Below are 27,228 nucleotides of genomic sequence, written 5' to 3' on the forward strand. Positions count from 1 at the left end.
TTAATTCAAGTTAGAATTTTATTCCAAGGAATTTTTACAATATTTATAACTGAATTTTTAGAAATGAATCTGCCATGACAGCTTACAATAGTTTGACTTGGAGATCTTGATATACTTCTTTGGTATAAATAAAATACGGTACTTGTTTAATCTTCTGTGACAACTTAAAAGGACTTAATAAAAGTCTTTGGCTATACAAAGCCAAGTTAACACATTTCACATTACCACATTTAATAGTTTTCAGCATGTAACACAAATTACAGTATTGGATACATTATGTTTTGGCAAAGTAATTCACAAAAAATAATTATTCAAATTGTAATCTATAACTCAATATTTTAAAACTAATGTGGCTTAAATTGCTGTAAAATCCCCTTCCCCAATTTTAAAAACTTTGCTCCCTTTTTAAACTTTATAATAAATAGATTTTTTTCTCATAGACCTGAATATGAGTAGCTTAGCAGAACAATAATACTGACAAATAGCATCATAACATCATTAGCTAACATTACATGGAGGCAGTGAAGATTTACACTTATATGGGACACTGTAAAGACACCAGAAAAGATTTATGTCAGTCCAATCTCTTCAAGAACACTACGAGGGGTCTCTGCTTCCTGTTGAGAGAGAGAGAAAAGAATTAACAGGGTGTTTTTTTTTCCTGCCAAGCTAGGTATATCATAATTGGCCTGCTGCCAATTACCTCCAATAGACCGATTAGATCACACAGATTAGGCCTCCTCCGAATTCCATCCACTGGCCAATGCCGTCTGGCGACCACTCGGAGGAGGGCCTTCTCTGTGGCTGCCCCGGCCCTTTGGAACGAACTCCCCGTGGAGATTCGAAACCTCACCACCCTCCAGGCCTTCCGCAAAGCCCTTAAAACCTGGCTATTCCAACAGGCCTGGGGCTAATGAGTTTTGTCCCCTCTCGAATGGTATGGTTGTTGTGTGTTTTTAAATTGTGGCATTGTTTTTGTTCGTGTTCTTTTTTTTCCTTATTTGTATGCCCCCCCCCCCCCCCCCGACTACTTGAGTTGTGAGCCGCCCTGAGTCCCCTTCGGGGAAAAGGGCGGCATAGAAATATAATAAATTCAATTCAATTCAATAATTAAGAAGTAAATTAATTTCAGGAAGTTACATCTCACCTTTTTTTAATAAACTGTATTTGATACACTTCCTGCAATTCTTTCCTCCTTTCTTTAGTCAATTGAATAGACTGGAAAGTTTCTATTATGTGAAATGCTTATCATTCATAAAGGAGAGAAGGCAACCTACATAAAGTTGAACTCCCACAGGCGCTAGCCACTTTGATAAATGTGAATGTTTGATCTGATTAAAGAATTCAACCAAAATAATACTATTTGTGATAAAAATTGTAAATATTTAATATAGATGAAATATTTAGAAAATAATTGTAAAGGCTAATTAAAATGTTATTTTGGCTAGTAAAGTTAATGATCAATGTTTTAAATGTTCAATTTCAAATAAAATATTAAAGCAAGTTATATTTTCTTTATACCAATGTACTCAAAGCACAGCCAGTAATATTTGTATAAAAGCACTTACTTTAGCATCCTAAAAAGGTATAGCCAAAAAGAAAAAAAATCAGAATTTTAGCAATATTTCCATATAAATGCAACAACTTGGTAAGAACATGAGAGCCCGCTTGGTCTAGTGGTTAAGATACCAGGCTAGAAACACCATGACTTCAAGTCCTGCCTTAGCCATGAAAGCCAGGAGGGTGACTTTGGGCCAGTCACTCTTACTCCAACTCACTTCAGTTGTCATGGGGAAAATATGAAGTGGAGGTGTGTTGGATGATTGTCACCTTGAATTTTTTTTAAAAAAATAGTAAAGGTGGGATGTAATAAATAAAGAAATTAAAATTCTGAATTCCCAAAAGGCACTATTGTAACACCTCTGAATTGTATTAACTAGCAGCAAGTGCTCCATTTAGAAATTATTGTGCTGACATATATAAATTTGATAACAGGATTGGATTTTATCATAATTTTGTTATGAAAAATAAGTTATTAGATTCATCATTCTGAAGATTCATCATTCAGCAGATATACTACCAGGGAATGCATCCTCATTCATTATGCAAACTTCCAAAAACAAGATTGGCTTAGAGGACGGACAGATGCCCATAACGGTTCCCTTTCAAGGTCGCCACTTGATTCTAGCAATTTCTCATGAAAGTTAAGAGTTGTAATCCAATAAATGAAATATAGCTGGATTTCACCTGCACTAATAGATATCTTTATATGAAGTCTAAATCAAATTGAGTATTTATTACGGCCATAGGCCAGCATAATATAAAAAGCTACACTATTTTTATCTAATAAGAACCTGCATACCCTTATAACTATGCATTTTTGCATCATAGCAGTAAAAAATGTGTTTTATACATTTTATAATGTACCATGAACAATGATACAGCATACCCTAAACAAGTCTGAATCTCAAATATTACTTGGGGAAAGTAGCTGTACCATTTAAGGGGTATAACATAATAACTCTTTGGAAATGTGTAACTTTTTAGAAATAGCTGAGTTTAATCTTTTATCAGATGGGTTTCATATGTCTGCAAATTAGAATTAAATTCCACAAATATGAATTATTTCACAGCAAAGAAATGGAAGGGAAAAAAGCCAGTCACATGAGAAGTGCATGCAATAGTTTATTACAGTCATGCCCAAAAAAATTCACAGTAATTTACAAGCATGCAGCTACATAAAGGTGCAACAATACTGCACCACTCCATTTGCAGCAGTTTGAAGAGCAGGACATTAAAAGAATGCAAAGCAGCATTTACCATGTACATTCACAGAAGCAATACCATATACATTCAGAGGGAAGGAGAGATCTGCAATATAAATGCTTCTTGCATGCTTCCCAGATGTAATGGGAAGTAACATTAATTCCCTATTTGAAATGGTTCTCTCTAGTATGCTGTATCTATATCTGATTATATTGCAGAAACCATTTTCTTTTTTAACTGTCATTTTGAAAGTCTAACTTTGTAACAACAGTCATGTCTCTCTTTTTATTATGACTTTTTGTTTTAGAATAAAATCAGGACGGTTTTTAATCATATACTTTGGTAGTTGCTTCTGTACATTTATGAACGTTTTTATTCCTATTGTAACATTTGGATCAGCTCCATACATGCATTGAAGATATCCATATAAATCTACTCTAAATTGAAATTAATGGAATACTACATGCAGAAGGAATACTTTATGCACACTTTAGAGACTGCAAGATCAATGTACTTATTTTTTAAACTTATTTAGCAGTGAAGCAAATCTTTTTAATATACATGTATCACAATTTGTGGCCTTCAGGGTTGTTTTTCATGATAAGTTTAGAAGGCGCTATTTAGAAAACATTTTGTTTAGTTGGATACAGTGTATGTTAACATCAGTGGATTTCTATGTGAAAGCTGCATAAATTAGATTTATATACATTTTGATAGAATACTGTACCATGGGGTTGAATATTTAAATGATAAAGTGAAGCTAAGCAAAATATTTCAAGCTAAAGTTTTACATGCTATGTCAAGTGCTGAGATAATTTAAATACTTTAACATGAAAATTACAGCATGCTGACAAAACATATGAAGAAAAACACACATTACATATGGAAGGACAAGGAAAAATACAAACAGCAAAAACAAAACATACAACTGTGATATACACTAGTTTGTTCAAGATGATTGAATTCACCAAGCTGAGGAAAAGCGTTCTGCCATGTGAAAACCAGTTCTAGCGCCTCTCTGTATGCATGATGAATGAAGTCATTTAGTATACTGGGACATTAAAGTATTCATGACGTGGCTATAAAAGAAATGTATATTTTTTTTATAAACAGTACAGAAATTAGCATGCATATAATAAAACAAATGGATTTATATTACTTCCATTTTTCCCTATTCTGAACTTTTACAATTATATAATAATGATGTTAGAGGTTTAAGAAAAGATATTTTATTGTACTGGATGATTTAACAAACTATATTTAATATCCTGGGTGGTTTACTTTAAACTAAGTTTGTAACAATTGATGTGTAGACTATTAGTTCCAGACATCAATCATTTTTTGCACAACAGTATGTTTAATTACAGAAAATAGAATGCATATGCAATTTGCACTTTGAACAAGCTATTTGAAAGATGTTTCTGATGTTGTATCAAATAATATTTAATTGTATAATTACTGAATTTTATGGCAACAATTAATTTATGTCTAAATTATATTTTTCTTCAATGCTGCAATTATAAACCATGTCTTTAAGGGCTGCAATCATAACAATAAACTCATTCTTTTTAGCTATTTTAAAAGTACCTGTATTAACATTCCAAGCTAGCTGGCTGTTAATCCAACTACCGTACTCAGGAACGGAGAACTGGCATCATTAGTTTCCTACATTTTTTCGTGCTTATCTTAAGAGCCAAAATAATACACCATTCATAATGCTAGTTCTATAAACTACTATAGAGACTATTGTTTTTCTGTATATAAGAATGTGAGGCTTTCAAGCATAATAATCAATATATAATGTTAACTATGAATATTTCTATAAGTCTATTTCAGAAATATAGGTTTTCCTTAAAATAATGAAATGGAAAGTATTCCTAAAACAGATATCCTAAGATTCAATAGAGAACATTTTATAAATTTCCATGTTAACTTGGCAAAGTACATTTTCTCAGACATCATACAAACATATTCAATTATCCTTGTCCTCCCCGACACATTGTAATTAATATATCCAAACTATATTAATATAACCAAACTCATAAAATTAAATACTCTCCACATGCCTAATCTTCTCCACAGTCTTTCAATACTTATAAACTGGTATAGAAGGAATACATTTTTTCCTCCAATTTACCTGGTTGACCTAATAACTACATCACCTTAATATGCATTTTCATTACATGGATGCTCGGGTTTTTAACTAAAAGTAGTTAAATAACACCAATTGGTGTCTAATGTATTTATTTACATTATTCTTAATTTGTTTTATGAAAATATTAGAAGTTATAGGTGAAACCTTGTTATGTAAAGGTTGAAAAGTGAAAATAAACTATCTACATTTTGTATAGTCAAAATCAAGCACTTCTCAATTTTATCTGCTAAAAATCAAACTCAAGTGCAATATTTACCATCTTTCTAGCTAGAAACCAGGAGACTGAGTTCTAGTCCTACTTTCGGAACGAAAGCTGGCTTTGGCCAGTCGTTTTCTCTGAGATTTGTTATTGTGGGGAAAAGAGGAAGCAGCATATTATGTTTACCAGCTTGTATTATTTATTAAAATAATAAAGGTGGAGAATATATATATATATATATATATATATATATATATATATATATATATATATATATATATATATATATATATATATATATATATATATATATATATATATATATATATATATATATATATATATATACACACACACATACATACATACATACATACATACATACATACATACATACATACATAAACATATGTAAACAATAAAAATAGGATTTGAAAAAAAGGGTTTTTTTTGGGGGGGGGGAATCTATAGTCAGAACAAGGGAATCTGCCATTTGAAAATAATCCAAGAGGCATGGTGAACTGAAGACAACTCTGTAAAAGAATAGCCCACAACCGCAGTGGAAAAAGGAGCCAATTACTCCCCAAACTCCTCTCTGGATTAAGGAGAAAATTTGGGATGCCCAGAGTATTTTCCTGTGATAAGACTGTAAAACATTAGTCTCCAGTAGGTTTTAGAGCTTTGGGAGTCAGAAGAGTCAAATCTTGTCCAAGCGATGGTTCAGAGACTTCAAGAGACACTGGGTTCACCCACTACCTTTCTTAATCACTTTTATTGGAAATGGTTTGAAAATTCTTATGGATATTAAGAACTTTCAGAAGGACAAGTTTTATTACATTAGGTGCTCAAACTCTTAGAAGTTTTGTTCAGCGGATATATTCTCAATGTGCCCAGAGAGAAATATCTGCCTTTACCTAGGGTTGAACTCACAGCCTCCTGATTGTGAGGTGAGAGCTCCACCTTTAGGCCACCCTATCCTCTTAGTTAGAATCCACCTTAACTGGAAATAAGATTATGAAATAATTATAAGAATATTCCTGTAGTTTGTTTTAAATCCTATTAAAGTATATGAACATTTTGAATTTTAAGCGCAAGAAATCTTTCCCTGGGAAAATTTTCTGGATTGGGGAAAAACATGAAAAAAGAGACCTTGAAGGTTGTTTACTAGAGGATATTTGGCAACAATATATTCAGAATTTTCTTTTTAGATTGTCCAATAGTATAAAATCGTGACCCGACAAAAGGGTGAACGACAAAAACGTGCCCGAGTAAACCATGTCGCTGATGTCATCAACACAGCGACAACAGCCAGCGCGTCGAAAGAAGGGCGCTTTAAATAGCGCGTCGAAAGAAAGCCGATTTAACTTAAGGTAAGGGTTAGGTTTAGGGTTAGCTTTAGGGTTAGGTTAAGGGCTAGGTTTAGGGTTAGGTTAAGGGTTAGGTTTAGGTTTAGGGGTTAAGTTTAGGTTTAGGGTTTACAGCGTGCTTCTGTCTCCGCGCTGTTGTCGCCCTGTTGATGATGTCAGCGATGCTGTTTACTCGGGCGCGGTTTTGTCGTTCGCCCTTTTGTTGGTGAACCGTATAAAATGGATTCAAAAGAGGAGCTAGAAGAGAATGCAATGGAGAACCAGGATGTTTTGGATATGGGTGTAAAAATGACAGGGTCTAAGAATGATTTAATGAGATAGGTGGCATATACATATCAATATATACATATATACATAAAATATTGACAAATATGTTATGAAAACCAATTGATGTTTTAATAACTAAAGGAACACACAAATAATAAATCAAAATGGTGACTTATTGGCTGTATAGATTTCAACTCAGAAAAGTAACTTGGACAGGTTTTCTTATTTTTCGACTTACAAAGCATATGTGTAGGAGTTTCCAAGAAAAGATAGAATGAAAAGAAATAAGCTTTTGAGACATTCCTCAAGACTTTTAAAACTAAAAAGATTTATAAAGTTGGTTTATAAGGTAGTCATTCCTGAGAAAATTGTTTAACCAGCTGAAACCTTCTTACGACAACCCACTGCTAAGAGCTTTTTCCATAACCAAGCCATTTGCTGCTTTTACTTAGAAGCTATGAAATTTTAAAATATATCACAATTAAGAATTATCCTATTGACCAACTGTTTTGAAAAATGAGATCAGAATGAACAGCAACCCTCTCTAGTGTTTGAATCAAAGCAAGAGAACAATAAGGTCTTGAATTCCCATTGTTCTTATGGTCAGAATACTCAAACATTTTGCATTTTATTCTGATGGAATTCTTCAATTATTCTGACTTTATTTTTTTCCAGAGGTCCAGTTGCTCCTGAAAAAGCACTTTTGGGACAACCATAACTTGGATGACAGCGAATCTCTATATACATTTAGCTATACACTTTGGGATGAACTCCCTTCTAATGCTGTGGGAGTATGAACGGATTTCCAGAAACAAAAATTGTATAATAAAGGAACTATTTGCACTTTAGTTTGAGATGCAGACAACACAGACTCATCTCTAACAGCCTATGCCTGTCTTCACTGAAGGAACAAAGGCAGAAAACATCCTACAGCTAAGAAGGCTCCATGCCCATTTGCACTATCATTATTTTATTTCAGAACTTTCAGAGAGAGATTATAAATTGTCAAGAATCCCTCAGTGATCTATTTTGCTTCTTCAGATCTGTTCCAAACCAACAAGAGAATTAGTGGACAAGATAAAAATAGTAAGAATTATGGGATCATAATTCCAGGAGGTTCAAGTTATTATAGAAAGAGAAATTAGAGTGCAATTAATACATGCAGAAAGCTTAAATTAGTATTAGGGAGCAACCCATGGTCAGAAATCCCCAGGCCAAAGGATCTGTAGAACGGCTCCAAGAACACTTGCACACTATTCTGATTATGGAAAGGAGAGGTCAGAGTTCCTCTATTCCTATTTTGCTTCAGTTGTCAGATTAAAAAAAAAGAGTGGCAACTAAAGAAATTGGCTATCATGACTAAATTATCTCTTCAGAAGCAGATCTATTAAATATGAATGTGCTGAAGGAACGTATGGATATCATTTTGGAGCATATATGATTTTAAAGAAATCATGGAGAATAGACATAATGCCAGAGGACTGGGAAGGTTAAATTGCTTTCAAGAAAAGATTGGACTGCCATTTGTCAGAAATGGTGTAGGATCTCCTGCTTGAGTAGGGGGTTGGACTAGATGACCTACAAGGTCCCTTCCAACTCCTGTTAATCTGTCTGTCTGTCAAATATCTTCAAAAAGATAACTGGTAAGTAGAGACCAGAGATTTTGACAATGGTACAGGGCAAAAGTGAGACAGATTATTCAGCAGTTGGTTTGTAAGCAGGAGCTAATACAAGTTTAATTATAATAAATCATTCTATATCATCCTGATGAATGTCTTGACTTTTTCCTTTTTTTAAAAAAAATGTCCTATTCAATTGCCATAGAAACATAGCAGACACAGCAAACCCTGCCTTTAGAAAACTATTCAATAAAGACTTCCATGAGATTCTAGTAGAGAATTATAAGAAAGAGATAAAATGTGATCAAGACATGCTATGATTATAAACAGTACCACTATCGGTCATTCTCAGCCCAACTCACCTTAGAGTTGTTGCTGAGGGAAAAATAGGAGGAGGAAGAAGTATTGGATATGTTTGCCATCTTGAGTTATTTATAAAAAAATAATAAAGGCATGATAAATAAATAAAACAAATATAGATTTAGCTGAACAATCATATTACGTTAATGACTTCACATTAAGATGGAAACAAGTATCAACCAGCATACTACAAAGCTCCAGTCTACCTCAATTTGTTCCACATATATAAAAGTGCTTGAATGAAGGATTAGAACATATACATATTACATGTGTAGATGAAGCAAAGTTAGGACATATAACAAACAGATGATAATATTAATGCTAAGATTCAAAAGTATCTTGAAAAATAGAAACAATGAGTGAAAAGCAGCAAAATACATTCAATTAGAAAATTGTAAAACCCTAGGCTTGGGCAGAAAAAAGATGCAGTTTTATTCTTAATGAAATACCTCAAATTTCTATGTACTATATATATAATGAATACAAATAGCTACAAATGACAAGCTAGCAGAGTTAAGCTCTTATTTTAAACCTGAAGAAACAAATTTCATAATCTCTCCTTCATTACAAATGTAGGGTAAGAGGTGAAGATCCTGTCAATCATCTAAGCAAGTATTGTGTAGGGGCCTATGTCAAAATCTGGGATAAATAATACACTTTCAGAAACAGTTGCATTCTCAGGTCATATTCTGGAAATTAACTTTGTTTGGCGCAATTGTGAAACACCAATAGAAAAGGCATGGTTTTTATAACCCTCAAGATGATGGGCGTGAATTCTGTATCCAAAATACAGGTAGTTCTTGTCTTACATCAGCTCATTTAGTGACCGTTCGAAGTTATATCACTGAAAAAAATGACATGATCGTTTTTCACAATTATGATCATTATAGCATCCCCATGGTCATGTGATTTACATTTGGATGCTGATTCGCATTCATGACGGTTGCAGAGTCATGTGATCGTCTTTTGTGACCTTCTAACAAGCAAAGTCAACGAGGAAGCCAGATTCATTTAACAACCAAGTCACTAATTTAACAGCTACAGTGATTCACTTAAAATGGGACAAAACTCACTTAATAACTTTCTCATTTAACAACGTAAATTTTGGGCTCAATTGTGGTCATAAGTTGAGGACTACCTGTAACTAATTCCATGGTCAATTAGACCAGATGAATAAGTTTTCCATAGAAATGTGACTGCATATAAGGCCTACTCCTACAACCTCCTATATCTTTGTCTTATATTTAATTAGCATCACCGTGAATTGAGTTTTGCATTCTTAATTTCATCAGGCATGCCGTCGTAGAACACTTGTAGTTAATTTTATATCTATGTTGAGAAAAAAGTTTAAAAGCCTGTTTAATTATATTTTTACAAAAGCCATGTGTGGAAAAAACATAAAATAGTGTGAATAAGGTATAGTTACTTGTTTTCTTGTTATTCTACGTTAACCAAACAAATAATTCTATACCTTAATACCAATCCATGACTGTTAATAAATTTTAGTTATCTACAATACTACAGTTCTAATTACTGTAGTTCTTGTTTTAATAAAGTAATTTCATGAAGTTGATTAAATATTTTTAAATAAAATAAATAATTCTACGTATTAAGCTCAGTTATCATGGACAGAAGTTAAATTACCCATTATAAATATCCTTACTCAATAGGAAAAAATGTGAAATGTAAGTAAAGTAATTATTATGAGGGGTGTGCAAAACAATGATTTCAAAATAAGATTTTAATATTACCACAAGACTTCCAAAGTAGTTCTGACCTTACTGGAAGTATTCTAAGTTTAAAAAGGAAGCCATGCTGCTTTCACAAAATTTAGATGAAGGCATTTATCCAACAAGAAATTGAAATACTTCCATCCATTCCTGACAAATGTACCTTGATGATACTTGGAAAAATGTGAGAAAAAGAAAAGAGAATAATCAATATTCTTGTCACAGTATAAGTAATAACGTTTACTTCAAATTCTTTGTTGAATTAATAGTGGGAGGCATTTCTCTTGCTTATATTGCTCATGTCCTTTCTGTTTAAATTTTTTGACTATCTTTCAACACGCATGTCCTTGGAAATTTAATATGGGAGATTAAAAAGAAGCAAAATATTTTAGGATGCAGGAACTTTTACAAGGATTTCTCCTTATCTGAATAGAACTGAGCATCTTTTTGTCCATTTTATAAATATATAAGGTAATATTTTAACAAAATAAAATGATTGTTAAAATTATGCTTAACCCTATCTGGTAGGATAACTTTAAAACATAACCTATACCCCCAAATCTTGATGAAATATTAAATCACTATGAGACCAACACTGCTGACAGTATTGAGACAAACTTCACAATGTAACATGCTGATCACATTTAAGACTCCCTTTTTACATACTATAAGTCCACAACTAAATCAACATTAATGTTTAAAATGACATTGATTACTATGAAGCACAACTTTTATTAATCAGTTAAAATTATAATTACTTAGGTTTAGTCAAACTGTGTATTTAAACATGCATGTTTATGAGGCAGTCCCAGTAAATCATAATTGCACATATCAGTACATAATCTATTATGTCAATGTATTGTTTTTGACGGAGAGCCACATGTTTAGAGCACTTGCTATCAACATTTTTAAAATTTTGTCTTATTTCAACTTCAGAAAAGCTATTCCAGAAGCTTGAGAATTTCAACTGAAAGATGCTATTCATATTAGTATAATCATGCAGCCTTGTATTGAAGTCATTATGGTTGATTAAAGAGGATTTTTATAAAGTTCTATCATTTAAAAACCTATTAATAAACGTGCTTATTTGATAGTTATAATTTCTGCTTTCTCGACATTTTAAATGCAGGACTGAATATGGTTAGTTTTAATTAATGCATTTAAGCCACATTATTTAAGAGGAACACAAATTCATTAAAAATATATAAATTACATTAAAATCTTCTTCAGATTATTATTTTTCCTCATGCACCCTTTTTATGGAATAAGGGATTTAAAAGTGGCAATTACACAATTACATTTTAAGAAATTCAGATTTTTGAAATAAATTGGGACAAGTATATCCTTTTTCCTTAAGACAAATATTTATGTCAGCAATTCACTCGTGTATTAAGTTAAGTATAAGATACTGCAGCATTTTTCATTTACACACTAAACTATTTAACACACTTATCTTTTTCCTGCTGCAAGTCATGATAGATACTGTATTCCAGAAAATAATTTAAACTACTTTATCAGACCAATGATCTGTTTATTGGCTAATGTGGGGATCTTTTAAGCCCTTTCAGCATACAAAAATCATTAACATCATTAGAACAAAATCATGCACCACACAATTCAAAATTGATGCCGTTAGTATGAAAAATAAAGATAGAACACCCAAAGCAAATGTCCATTCTGTTAAGCAAATATGACAAAGAATAAGTCCATTACTCATCACTTTCTGTTCCTCTTCTTGCTTAACAGGCAAGGGTTCTTTTACACGTGCAAACCTCTGCAAAGCACTAATGTAATCCATGCCACCAAAAGGTAGATTTGGTAGTTACCAATTGTACAGGTAGGGGCCAAAGCGCTAAGGCTTTAGATTGTTCTTAATCATAAGATATCCTCAGACAAACCTCCCCAGTCTTCATTCTGGCTCTATAAACAAAATTAAGCAAAATTGAAAATTTTATAGTGCATTTTGCATGTTTGTGTAAAGATAATCAACTAATAATCAGGTTTAAGGATATTAGTATTCTTTAGCTTTTTCTACATGAGTATTATCAAGTACAAAGCTGGTAAAAATATGAAGAAAAATGAATGTATTACACAGATACACTTCACTTTTACCATATGATATGCAGTGAATCTTCATTTTTCCAGAGGGTTGCCAAATTCCTAATCAGGGTATGGATTTTCAGAACAGTATGAGGATTGTTTATAAAAGCTATACAAAATGTAGCAGTAAAGGGGGCCTCTTTTTTTTTCATTGTCTACCCCATTCACAAAAAAAAGGTGATGGATAAGAGGCTTTTTTTAAGTAAGAGAAGATTGAATCTTCCTATTCCCTTTCAGACAATCCTACTAGAGGTAGTCCTTGATTTTCAACCATTTGTTTAATTATGGTTTGTAGTTATTATGGTCTCGGGAAAAGCAACTTACAACTACTCCTTAAAGTTATGACGATAGCACTACCTCCATTATCCGGTCAAAATTCAGGCACTTGGCAATTGGCTCACATTTATGATGGCTGCAGTGTCTTGTGTTATGTGATCGCAATTTGCTACGTTTGCAACTGGCTTCCAACAGAAAAATCAACTCAAGAAGATAGATCCACTTAACAACTACATGATTTACTTAATAATCATGCGGTTTGCTTAACTATAGTTTAATGACCACAGTAAAAGTGGTTGTAAAATCAAGTCCACTCACATGATGATTTGTTTAATGACTACATCGCTTTACAACCAAAATTCTAGTCCCAATCATAGTGATATATTGGGAACAACTTGCTGCAATGGATCCAGAAACATACAAAGTGTAGTTCCAATCGGGGGATGGGGTAACCCAATGAAGCTGCAAGAAAATAAAAAGTTCAGCATTGTTCTTCCACAAGCTTCTTTTAAAGATCCTCTTCAAATTGTTTCTATACTCAAATGGAGATTCTGCTCTAATTATTTATCAACTATCGATGTCTATCAGCACTGTATCTAAATTTACTTTAAGAAACTACAATGTAAAATATGAGAAATAATGGAAAGAAACAGCTTTAGCAATGTCCTTAGCATATTTTAAAAATTCTGTGATTGAAGTTGAAACACCAAACATCTAAGGCTGGTGACAAATTGCAAAACCAAAGTTTGCAATTGAGATTATACCTCTTTTCTACATACGTTTCCTGCATTATGAATGAGATTCAATGATGTACAACTTCTCCGAAAATCAGGTACTGACTATCAGTGCCCAATTAATTGATTTTAAGCAGACATTCAGCATATATATTAATGAAGCAACATGTTTACATTCCTAAGGTTGAATTTTATATCACTACTATATCAATTGTATGTAGCTATCAGAGTGATAGAAATAAGATAAATGAGAAAAACTATGACAATATGCACAAGTACAATTCAACCTCCAACATAGAAATTTCTTCTCTGTTACCTGGTTTTACACATTATCCTTTAGTTTTCTGTAACTAGAATTACTAGTATGAGAGTGATAAAGTCACAATTTTATATGGACTAATCTAGCTAAATTAGATGCAACATTATTACATTAGTTATAAAAATATAACACAGTACTGAGTTTCCTCCATTTGTTTAAGTACCTAATTATATATAGGATTTTGACTAAAACTATTTTTACTATATCAAATATATTATTATTTGATTTAGCTTTCGCACTTAGAATGCCTGTGTTTATTACTTGCACTTCTTTCCTCAGCTGTATCAGAGTATCAGCTTGTAGGAATAACTAAGGAACGGTTACGTTCCTAAGATGTTGTTTCCTCCATTGTAACTTTCCTCATATATTTTCAGCTCTTTATTATGATTCCAATTCAGCTTTTCTCACACAAAAAACAATTAGTGTGTCAGAACCAGATATTCATTAGTATTTTAAATAGAGCCAGCTTAATGGATTATCTTGAATAAGTATTTACAAATCATTCCTACATTTGAGCAGAATTTTACCTTGTGGGTAAACATGGTATTATACAAATTCCTGCTTCTGCAAGTGGGTCTACCTGCAGACCTGGCCAAAAAATCCAGTAACCAATAATATACCAATTTAACAAAATAAAGTTGCAGTGAAAAATGTTCTTCATTTCAAGATCATATTAAACATGTAGTTATTAGGGATGATAACATTTTAAAATTAATTTCATTATATTACTAATAATGATAATAATAATGCCCAAATAAGAAAATTGTTGTCCTTAATTTATGCTTATACTTCATTGATAAACATTTAAGTTTTATCCCTGTAATTAAGTGATTGCCAATAAAGTCCATCAAACAGTGTAAAAAAACAAATTATCTTTCTTAAGTTCTTAAGAGGGAAGATTATATAGTATTAATGAACAATATGAGATAAGCAAATTGTTGGGAAATGCCCAGGCAGACAGGGAAGGTTCAAGTGGGGGAATTAGCCTTGAATTGTTGCACAGCAATAAGAGATTCAAGACTGATCTTCCACTTCCAAGCTCCATGGCAATTTATCTATTATCAAACAAAGGCAAGCAGTCTGTGGAGATTCCTCTATTTTGGTAGAATTCAATTAAGCAGTTAGTTGAACTCTACACATGTGGCTCTGGTTGCTTGTACCTGACACAAATCTGTCTTTGCCTAATTTTGCATAAATAGTATTTTATTTTACTGAAGGTGTCACTGAATATAATGCACATATTATTTACATCAAAGGAATAAAATGTATTAAGTAGAGATCAAGCTAAATACTTATTAATTTTAAACTTTTAAGACTAGCAGTCCCTTATTAATATAGTAGAAATCCAATAGATATATTTCAAGACTACAAGGGAAGTATGTGGTTACAAATGCAATCCAGATGAAAAAAGAATACATATTATTCAGACACTCTTTAAGTATATAAATGAATTCAGTGACAATTTTATTACTTTAAAAACACCTTCAGCAGATGAATGTACAATTAATTTCTGTGAGAACAGAATAAGAACAGAAGCTACAGATTTGTCACAGGTTTTACATACAGAATATTTTGAATATTTTTCTTCTACAAAGACTTTTAAAAGGAATACAATATATAGTATGGTTATTTAGACCCTGGCCAGTGTCTCTTTTCACTTTCACCATCGAGCAGAAGATATTGAAGTATAGCCAGCCAGCCAAAGAGGTTTAAAAACAGCTTCTCCTCTGGGCTGTCACACTCCCAAATACAATCACAATCACTCAGCATACATATGGAAACATATGACTATTTTCCCAATTACTTGAATAAGGATTATTCTTTATACTATTCATGTTGTCTTGTATTTTCTGTTATGGATTGCACCAGTAGAGGCTAAACCAATTTCATACTATACATACTGTACAATGACAATAAAGGCTATTACTATTATTATTATTAGCTTATTTCATTAAAATTCCTTCTATTATAGTTAGCATATCACATAATTAACTTTTTTCTAAATCACTGAGCTGTAGAAGTAGAGATTTTCTTGTGAATTTTGTAACAATTCCTGACCTTCTGTCCTTTCCTTGATTCTCCTCAGGACAATAGCATTCCTCAAGATAACTTGAACATCTTCCCTGAAGCAGACAAACATGCAAATTTTCTGTCTTTTTTCCTGCCAATATCTGTTAATAACTTACACTTGGGAAAACTTCCACTTTGTCATTAATGTTTAAATGTTTAAAATAACTAAAGCTTTCAAATAATCAACTCCTTCTAGAACAGCTACTTTCCAAGAAAGCCATATTTTATTAGGAAATATAACTATTTCCCTTAAATAGCTATATTAAGAATTTCAACTGATAAATATAGGGACAGAATGTGATGAGAGATCAAAATAAAATAAAATACATCGATTAACATATCCCATGTAATGATGGCAAAAAAAAACCAATTGTTTTTATTTACATAGTAAGCCAAGCACAATTTCCCTAAAGCAACATACAAAAACTGACTTTGCTAACATGACAGAGCTATACTCAAAACTCATTTTATCACAATATATTAATATAAGTGTTATTGTAATTTAAAGAGTATAGGTATGAAAGAATGATGAAAAAGGCATTATTTACTGCTCTGTCACCAAACCTGGATAAACAGGAAACACATTTCCTAAATTAATAAGAAATAAAGAAATATATTTCAGCTACTACTAATCCAAATTCAAATTTTAAATCACTTTAGGGCAAGAGGTTTTAGGTACTACACAACAGAAAAAGTAAAAATTATGGACTAATTACCAGATCAAATATAGTTCCAATCCTTAGTGCAGTTGTAAGACTAGTATTAAAACTATTTGATAAACACTTACTACTCATCAAATTACATAGCTATAGCAAAATGACTTTTAAAGAAAACACTTAATAATACCACAAGGGTTTTAAAAAGAATTTATTTTTTGGATTTCAACAATGAAAAAAGTAAAGAGGCATACAAAATGACAAAATTACCATATTTTTCAGAGTATAAGATGCACCAAGATTTTGAATAGGCAAATTTAAAAAAAAGTTTTTGCACTCTGCAGAACTTGTGAAAACAGGCCTGTTTTTTGTCAAAAAAAGGGCATGAATAGCCTTTAGACATAGCATACTCCTGGGAGCTGGGGGGGCAAAATCGAGCCAAAAATGGTCCATTTTTTTGTGAAAATGGGACCATTTTTTGTCAAAAAAAAGAGGCATTCACAGCCTTTAGGAGGCTTAAAGAGTGCTCCTGGGGGCTGGGGGGGCAAAATTGAGCAAAAATGCCCCATTTTTCGCTCATTTTTGCCCTCGCCACCCCCCAAAAGCACTCTAGAAGCCTTCTAAAGGCTATGCACAACCATTTTGGTGAAGCGGGTGGGGTTTCTGGAGGCCAAAAATGCTGTATTCAGTATATAAGAAGCATCCAGATTTTCACCCTCTTTTTTGAGAGAAAAAGGTACCTCTTATAATCCGAAAAATACCGTACTCAATCATTCAATTAATTAAAAAGGCAAAATTTAAGTTGAACAGTGAAGTGGCTAGATCTATATGAATATAATTGTGTAGCAGCATAAATATATATATAAAAAAACATTATATGGTAAAAGTGATGAAAAGCTTTTCTGCAACTTGGAAGAAATAGAACAAAATAATGTGCATCAGCCCAGCATGCTGGTGTGCTTTAACAAAGAAGCAAAAATTGTATACCTCTTGTAATAGATCTGCCTGTTCAATGGCTTTAAGAACATTTTTCTTGGAGGTCTCTTGAACTTCTCCTCCCAAGAGGAATTCATCCAAAATAAAATAAGCCTTCTCAAAATTAAAGATGATATCAAGTTCACAGACCTACAAAACATTAAAAAAGAAATATGCAATGCCCAAACAGGACTTCTCTGAAACTATCTATGGAATGCTTCCCATCCAGAAGTATGTATGACCACCACCCTCTGCAACACTCTTGGCATTTTGCAAACTAGCTAAAGTGTTTTGTCCCTGTGCATTCAATCCTTGAATTAGCTTATTTATGGCTAATTGATTAGCAATTTATTCATTAGTAATTCATTAGTTTATTAATTTATTGATTACATCTATTTGATATTTACTGATGTTATCTTAGTAATATAGTAATATAGGCAGTCCTCAATTTACGACCACAATTGACCCCAAAATTTCTGTTGCTAAGTGAAACATTTGTTAAATGAGTTTTGCCCCATTTTACAACTTTTCATGCCACAATTGTTAAGTGAACCACTGCAGTTGGTAAACACAGTTGTAAGTGAAACTGGTTTCCCCATTGACTTTGCTTGTCGCAAAGGGAGAACCACATGATCCCAGGGCAATTGTCATAAATATGAACCAATTGCCAAGCATCTGAATTTTGATCACATGACCATGGGGATGCTGTGATGTTTGTAAGTGTGAAAAATGGTCATAAGTCACTTTTTTCAGTGATGTTGTAACTTTGAGTGGTCACTAAATGAAGTGTTGTAAATCAAGGACTACCTGTATTGCATTTTTAATTTGACTGTCAATCTAATCAGCAGCTGCAAGATCTTGAGTAGCCTACAGCCTACGTCAGGAGTGTCAAATCAGTTTGCATCGCAGGCCGTATCACTATATTTTTTGCCTTCACGTGCTGGAGTGAGCGTGGCCTGCACATGATGTATCTGGTCCAAGGGCCACAAGTTTGACAGGCCTGGTCTACATAAATACATTTTTGTATTATCAATTTTGGACCAAATAAAGGGAGAAAATTATGAATATTTGAGTAAAGTAGCATTTAAAGGCAAAATGCAAAATAACTATGAACTAATCAAAAATATCTTTTATTAATTGTTCTATAAACCCTGACAATCTTCTTTAGCCACAAGACATAATGAAAAGCATTTATAATGGAAAACATTCGTCTTACTCTGCTTGCAATTGGCCATCCAACTTTTTATTTTAAAAAAATTAAATAAAAAATTAAATAAAGAGTTGCAAAGCAAGGCACCAGTCAGATTTGTAGTAATCTCTGAATACAGAGAGTACACTGGGGTAAAGAATTGGAGATTTGGAGGAAGCCACTTCCATTAAATTGGTAAATTGATGTTTTGTAACTGATCATACTCATGATGACATTTTGTAAACTGTACACAGTGCATATTTTCAAATTTCAAAATTTCAATTTTCTGTCATGAAAATATAGAAAAATATTTCATCCCTACAACAGAGATTTCCCTGAAGAATTCAGAACAGTTTTTTGTCGGGTTTTTTCTTCTCCCACTAGGTAATCACTACTTTTTATGCTGTTTTATGGGAAATGATTTTGTTGATGTGCTTTATTCAAGTGTGAGAGAAATCTTTCTGCTACTTCCTGCTACCTCTGAGACTTTTAAAAAATAGAAAAAAATACAGGAAATAACTTACACTTCCAAAATATTTATCAAGTAATTCTACATAACGATGAATTATTTCCAAGGTTATTAACTCATTATCCTGATCTTCAATGGCACAGCAGAAATAGAGGCTTGCATATCTGTAAGACACATATTCAATTTAGCAAGGATATAACAGACTTTTGTAGTCTTAACTACATTTAGTAACAGTTTAACAAAAATGTTCAATCTTTAAAATAAAATTAAAATGTCACATTTGCAGACATTGACAATAAAACATTAGATTTAGTGTTTAAAAGTAAACCTAAAGTAACAGTGGGCTAAGAAAATGAGAAAAATGCTTTTAAGATCCCTTTTCTTCATTTTCTTTAAATTTTGGTTGTGAAGTAGGGTTGTTAAGAACAAGACAGTTTGTTGAAAAATAAAAGTTTTTGATCTCTTCTAGAGAAGTGAGTATTTATTCTCATCATAATTTAAATTATCAGGTAGCCTTTTTGCAAGGTGGACAGTAATACAAATTTGATTAATAAATACTGTGCCCAGCAACTGATGGCCAAATGAAAACATTAAAAGATGGAAAAGCACATTAATCAATTACAGTACAATTTACTATTTCTACTTATAACCCAAACTACAAAAAAGGCAGGTTCAGATAATCAAAGCTAGAAGAAACAAAGGAACAAAACGGAAAGGTAATTATGACATCAAGAAAAACAGGCATAAAAGTCAGACATTAAAAAGTTGCATGATTGTTAAGAATTTTCAAAAGGAATCAATTTTGCTACTCTAACCCATTGGGGAGGACAAAGGGAATCAAAGAAAAGAGCAGCATTCCTATTCCTTTTCTACATATTCCTTGGTGGTGCCTACAATAGTGCCCATGAGCCAAATGAACAGTTTGCACCACAATGTTGTTTTTTCTCTCTAAAACATTATGAGGTAATTCCTCCTATGTTTTCAGAAACACGCAATTACACTGTTGCTATGCCTGCTCTTTCAGTCTGACTTTGAGAACATGTGTATTTAATAGTGTGTTTTGGAATACAAACATCCAAAATGGCAAATATAGTTTTACCTCCACAAACAAGACAAAAATTAAAACAATGTTAAAACCATGGTAAACTTTTTGCATGGTTATTATACAAGGATTATGAAAACCTTGATGTAGCAATCTTAGAAGACAATCTTTTATTAGTTTCTTAGAGCTGACTTATAAGTTAAGGCATATAAACCATTTCTAAAAATGTCAAACTGCATTAAAATTTGTCTTCAACGCAGACCAAAAAGTATATGGGTATAAATACATGACTCATATAAACATTGTTATTTAAGTCAATGTTTACATGGGTTATTTAGTTTTAATGTAACATAGAATATTATATAAATTGGGGAGTGTCTAGGTATTTATTCAGAAGTATACTTTTTCACATAGTGATGTGCCAAGTGACCTGTGGTAAATTAAATTGATTGGACATGATTTGGAAAGACACACACTTCTCTATAGAGGGCCTCACAATGGACAATGCATACTGTAGCAGAGCAAAAGCCATTAAGTCAAATAAACTGCCTGCAGAGGTCAGAACAGGATTATTGAAAGCCACAGATCTGGTGAAGGCTACAATAAAATTTCTGCTGCACTGAAAGTTCCTAAGAGCACAGTGGCCTCCATAATTCTCAAATGGAAAATGTTTGGTGCAACCAGGACTCTTCCAAGAGCTGATCACCCAGTCAAACTGAGCAATCGGGGGAGAAGTGCCTTAATAAGAGAAGTGACCAAGAACCTGATGATCACTGAACTCCAGAGATCCTGTGTGGAGATGTGAGAGTTCTAGAAGGACAGCCATCACTGCAGCTGTTCATCAATCTGGACTTTATAGAAGAGTGGCTAGATGAAAGCCCACCTGAAGTAAGTAAGATCTTTATTACGGTCAAAGACCAGCAATATACATTTGTTTTTACACTATATTAAAAAATACTAACATTAAAATATAATTTAAAAGTATTGACATTAAAAGTGGAAAATAACATTATGGTCCAAAGATTGTTAAAGGTATGTCCAGATAATTGGTACAAGATGGTACTTATACTGTAGCCAATTTTTTGCTTATGGACATTGCAGCAGCACAGAACTTTGCCACTGCATATGTGGTAACCGGGTTAGTGTCCTGGAGAAGAAAGCCTAGATAAAAATTGTCTGCCCTCCCTGGCAATCTCTCTAATAAGGGGAGAATATATGCAGACCTACAAGCTCTGTATAGCTCGCAGTGTAATAGTACATGTGAATTGTCTTCCACTTCTCCTTTACCACATATACAAACGCGTTCGGCTATAGGTGTTCTCTTATACCTGCCCCGGAGGAGTGCTGAAGGACTCTCAGACTTTTTCGAAAGCAGGCTTTCGTGTGTTTTGCATTTTCAGCTGTGACGCTTTCTGTAGAGAAGTGTGTGCCTTTCCAAATCATGTCCAATCAATTTAATTTACTACAGGTCGACTACATTCAAGATGTAGAAACATGTCGACAATCAAGAGAAATGGGAGATACTACAGCTAAATTTTACATGTTGTTGCAAAGGGTCCGAATATTTATGCCAATGTGATATTTCAGTTGTTTATTTTTAATAAATTTACAGACATTTCTAAAATTCTGTTTTTACTTTGACATTATGGAGTACTGAATTTAGATAAGTGAGAAAAAAATGAATTTCAACAACTGTAGAATTAAGTTGCAGCACCACAAAATTGATAAAAGTGAAGGGGTCTGAATATTTTCTGAATGCACTGTAGTTAACTGGATAATTTACGTAATTCTCACACTATGTTCCACTATTTAATTATTACACTGTTTTTGCGCCTGTGAAACACTTTGACCATCACTGAAAAAACATAAATGAGTTCTTTATTTCCCATGAAAATATATGACTATTGCATGACAATAAACAGAAAAAACATTGCCATTCCATTCTCAAAATGCATCCATTCCTTGACTGAGCAAGAAAATAAGGTATTTATAATTTTAGTAAGCAATTCTTAAATATTATGTTTGAATTCTTTGGGGAAACAAAATATATTTGATTAGCAATTAGAGCTTACTTTTCTACATCACTCCAGGTGGTCCTTACAGTGAATACAGCCTTAATAAATTATGCAAAACTTGTTACAAGAAATGATGTCAGGTACTAAGATTTGGAAGCAGTTTTAAAATTCAAATCATGCAGAATTGGTGTCACACAAATTTTCAGTTAAAGATATAAATGCAGTATTATAATGACAATCTGTGAAAAATTTATGTTTGTAATAGAAAATTTATATTGTAGTTTGCACTTTCTTTAAAACCAGTGTTTCTGATACATGCTAACAGTCCTGTGCAGTTATTTTGTGGTAGTTGAGATGATTCAGTAGGATTCATATCACAAAATGCAAAACTCAAACTGAATTTTATTTCCATTTTCCAATTCTCAAGTTGAATTTAAACTTAAAAAATAGAAAACATGATTTCATCATTCACACTATGGTCTTCATTGTTATTTAATGTGCAAAAGAATAATTTCCTCCATTTTTGGTGGACTTTCTATATTTGATGAGATTAGATTATAGCTTGAAATAAATTTTTAATTAAACCACAGAGAGTAAACATCTTTTGAAACCTGTACTGCAGCTGAATACAGAACTATTTTACAGAGTGCAGCATATCAGTGTGATACAGTTCTAAGACCCTGAAAAGGTGGGAGATCTATCCATCCATCCATCTCATACACACTAATTTCATATTTTTTCAGTACATTTTAAAATGTATCACATGCCCATTTATTAGCATTTTAAGCATGAATTAAATAAAATGTGTTTTTTATAAGGAAATAAATAATTTGTTTTTCGATTCCAAATAGTTTTTCTCAGATGTGTGATAAAGCAATACAACCTTTTGTAGACAATCTTCAGATCTCTCCATTCCAAGAAGCTGCACATTTTCGGTTTTCGGGCTAAGACTGTTTGAACAAGTTCTCTTGTAATTTTCTTCTTTTCTTTGTCAGATAACGGGACATACCATTTTTGAAGTCTCAGTTTTCCCTGGCGACTAAAAAGCAACATAAACTGCATCTGTTGAATTAAATATAATATGTCATGTTAGCCTTTCTGCACATTGTATGCAAGTAGTCCTGAAGTTTCAACAGGTCAGTGACTTATGACTGTTTTTCACACTTATGACCATTGCAGCAATCCCATGGGCATGTGATCAAAGTTTGATTGCTTGACATAAGGTTGTTGCAAAATAAGATGGAAGCACAGGGTGGCAAAAAAGGGACCCAAACTGTAATATAAGATTTTTTTTTATTTTTTTTTTACAACACCCGGTATGCCCAAATATGGGAGGAAGATCACTACCTCCATTCTCTGTCCTTCGGCTCGTCACAAGAGACCATCCGGGCAGAAACCCAATATTTTTACTGTTGCCTTTTTGTTACATTTGTTGTATTTGTGCTGATAAATTTGTGCTGATGGTCTCTTGTGACGAGCCCAAGAATGGAAGTAGTGATCTTCCTCCCATATTTGGGCATACCGGGGGTTGTAAAAATCTAATAGATACCTTTCACCCTGGCTGGGCTGATAACAGATAAGAGCCTGTGGCTTAATGGCTAAGATGTCTGCCTAACATGTAATATAGCCCAGGTTCAAATCCCAGTAAGGGTATGGCTAGCTGATGAGAGCTAAATAGCTTGAAATAGATCTATACTAGTCTCCCTTTATTTATTTATCAGCACAAATACAACATATATGTGTGTGTGTGTGTGTGTGTGTGTGTGTGTGTGTGTGTGTAAAATGTTTATAGAAACTAATGATGAACAGATAAATGTTAAATAGCAATTATAAAATATATGTGAATGAATTTGAAAGGGAAAAATAAAAAAACTTTTTAAAAAAGTTTGGATGCTTGGCAAGTGGTTCATATTTATTGAAGTTTTGTGACCTTCTGACAAGCAAAGTCTATGGGAAAGCGAGAGACAATTAACAACCATATTACTAACTTCACAACTGCAGTGATTCACTTAACAACTGTAGCAAGAAAGGTTGTAAATGGGGCAAACCTCACTTAACAAATGTCTTCTTTAGCAACATAAATTTTGGGCTCAATTGCAGTTGTAAGTCGAGGACTACCTGTAATTGTGCTTTATGGCTAAGCCAGCTTTCTTGCACTAACATTTTTTTCAATTAAACTTTAAAACAGTACACTTCTCAAATTTTGTAGTGCATACTGCAATACTGTCTGCTCCAATCCAATATCCTTCAGGTAGTAGAGTCACAATTCTCACAATCTTAAATCAACAGTAGCACATTATACCACAAGAAGTTCAATAGGTTCAAAACTATAGGATATGCCTCTGTATTTTAAAACCAAGTACATATAATAAATATCATAGTAATGATGTTCAAAAATAATGAACTAGTTTTATAAGTGCCCAAATAATTTAAAATATTCTAAGCTACTGCTTAATTATTCTTTTTCATCTTTGCCAGTACTACTTATATTCCTGGAATTTATTCTTTAATGTTAGAAAGTTTTTCTGCTACAAACATCTATCATTTCATGTAAGTGTTTCCAATATTAAGGTCTCTACTATTGATGCAGTTGCAGGTGCACAAAATATTAAACACAATCTATTCAAAGTCCTGTATATCAAAGTATCTTAAATTATGTGTGGTATTCCTCTTGCATATTTCAAAACTGCACAGAAAAAAAATCTTAGGTAAAATCACCATCTCAGCCTAAGTTCAATATAAAGTGCAACCTATTTTGTAAGTAATATTCCATAGCCTTTTAACTGATTCTCAGAAAAAATGAGGAAATAGATATATATGGTTAAAAATGTAGTCACACTCTGCAATTATGTAGTATTTAAAGATGAGTCTTCGTTTCAGAAGAACTTATCTATTTGCCAGCATATTATAACACAATTATGGGACACATTCAATGCTTGGTTTTTTAAAAAAAAAGTAGTTATAATTTAATGAAACAATATGAGTGAAAAGTATTTTATTTCCTTCAGCTATCCTACCAGGAATGGTTTTTTTGCCACGAATATAAATAGCCTAGTGTAAAAGAGCTATTTTGGGAAAATTATTTTTCTATAAAGAGATGATTCAATATAAATATTTAAATTGAATTAGTAGATGAGAAAGCACTATAGATTCCGCTCAGCCATATTGAGCCAGTATTATTAAAATTACAATAAACAGTCACAAAATAAGCTACAATTGTGATTCAAGATTTTTTTGCAATGAAAGATTACTATATAGAATATTTTAACACTGAAGTAAAAAATGTTATATAGAAAAAGTCCTTCATCCAAAATAGTCACTTGTATTATAATTAATCATATCAATGTAGCCAGTTTTTGTGACCATTCAATATTGTTTTGCCTTACTTTACTCTGCAAATCATAGCCTTAATCAAAATAATCTGCATATTGGAACAAAACTCCCTAGGACATAAATATTTCCTTTTTTCCTAAGAGTGGGGAAAACCCTAAATAGTAAGCATCCAAGCTCCAATAGTTTACTTGGTCTCATTTTTGTCTATGTTGGCTTTAAAGTTATCTTGCCAGCTTGTATCATTAGGGAAAAGTTGAAAAGAAAGTGGAGCAGTGAAGCTACTATAATACTCCCTAAATGGGGTCTTTAGATTTCAATTATCCAGAATCACCATTAATTTTACTGTTTCTGCAGTTCCACGGAAGAATTTTATTCTCAACTGACTTGCCTATTTCGCAAAATAGCAAACAAGAAAAAGAAAAATAACTGGCCCGCAGCCAGATAACTCTCCTGTTTTCCTACCATGTTTATATTGCCTCCTTCTTCCGGAAGAAAAATTGTTGATCAAAAGACAAAACAGCTATATAAAGACTTTATGATGTGTAATATCTGAGCAGCGCGTTGGGAAACACCGTCATTAGCACTTGTTTTATATAGTAACTGTGCTTTAAATAGTTCTGCTCATGGCACCCGTCATTGTTTATTTTAAATCAGTTTAGGTAAAGGGATGCTTTAGCGAACTATCTGCCCCCTTCACACATCCACTCAGAAAAATACACGTAAGTTTAGTGGCAGACAGATCCAGCTTAAAGAGGAGTAAGCGGGGTGCCCTCTCGAATACTTCGGCTAATAAAAGAGCAATCAGGTGGATCCCCAGGATTTGGAGACAGAAAAGCCAGGAGGAGATCGTCTTCCCGTTTGACCACCCAGTAAAGAGCACCGGGTGCCACGCGAGGGGCGAGCGCAGCGGTGTCACTCCTCCTTCCGCCAACAGCACGAGAGGTCACGCGGGTGCGGGGAACGGGGCCCAATCCCTCAAGGCTGGAGCCGGTTTTGGCACACGCGCGCAGAGTCCGGCACAATCCCCTCTCGAATTACACCTCCAATCCCACGGTGCGAGCGTTCACGAGCAAGCACGCACGGATCCGCACAAGGGACGAGGAGAGGCAGGCAGCTCCAGCCGCGCAGCTCTCCCAGTCACTCATCCCAACCTAAACCCCTTTTTTCGTGTACCTTCACGCGAGTTCAGAGGTGCCGCCGCCAACCGCCGCATTCCCGGCTCAACTTGCCCCATGCTTACCGTTATCCCAGAAGCGTTGGCAGGCGCGCGCACGGCTGAGGGAGGGGAAAAAAAGAAGGAGGAATCCCTTCAGTGCTCGCTGGAGAAAGACACAGCCGACAACCTCCCACCTAAACCACTGGACGAAGAAGAGGGGCTGCTCGCGGCAAGGAGCCCGAGAGGCGGGGCCGAAAAAGAAGACGCGAGGGAGGGATACAGCCCAATTCTAACCGCCGAACTTCATTCGCTCTTCCGAACAGAGCTTATCCTGTCGAGAGAAAGAGGAGGAGAAAGGATTCCCAGGGTAGCCAATCCCTGAACAGAAAATGTACGTGATAAGATAGAATGGGTAAGAATCGGCGCTGGTA

General features: G+C 33.5%; 1 protein-coding gene across 7 annotated transcripts; it reads right to left on the minus strand.

Moving 5' to 3' along the window:
* Positions 1-27,228, minus strand: AP1S2 (adaptor related protein complex 1 subunit sigma 2). Of its 7 annotated transcripts, none has more exons than XM_087726253.1 (7): positions 26,882-27,228; positions 23,192-23,370; positions 19,307-19,415; positions 17,606-17,743; positions 15,951-16,015; positions 12,290-12,383; positions 1-617 (listed from the first exon to the last, which is right to left on the minus strand). In XM_087726253.1, exons 2-6 carry the CDS (start codon positions 23,368-23,370, stop codon positions 12,335-12,337), a joined length of 540 nt encoding a protein of 179 aa, XP_087582379.1. In that variant the 5' UTR covers positions 26,882-27,228; the 3' UTR covers positions 1-617; positions 12,290-12,334. The 7 variants fall into 7 exon arrangements, with proteins under 7 accessions (XP_087582379.1, XP_087582381.1, XP_013926940.1 ...); XM_087726252.1 differs by lacking the exon at positions 1-617 and adding an exon at positions 2,668-3,845; XM_087726254.1 differs by lacking the exons at positions 1-617; positions 26,882-27,228 and adding exons at positions 2,668-3,845; positions 26,815-26,881.

The sequence above is a fragment of the Thamnophis sirtalis genome, unplaced genomic scaffold (assembly GCF_051295495.1).
Source record: "Thamnophis sirtalis isolate CommonGarterSnake01/CBP01778 unplaced genomic scaffold, rThaSir2_p1.2 scaffold_12, whole genome shotgun sequence".
NCBI classification, from domain to species: Eukaryota; Metazoa; Chordata; class Lepidosauria; order Squamata; family Natricidae; genus Thamnophis; species Thamnophis sirtalis.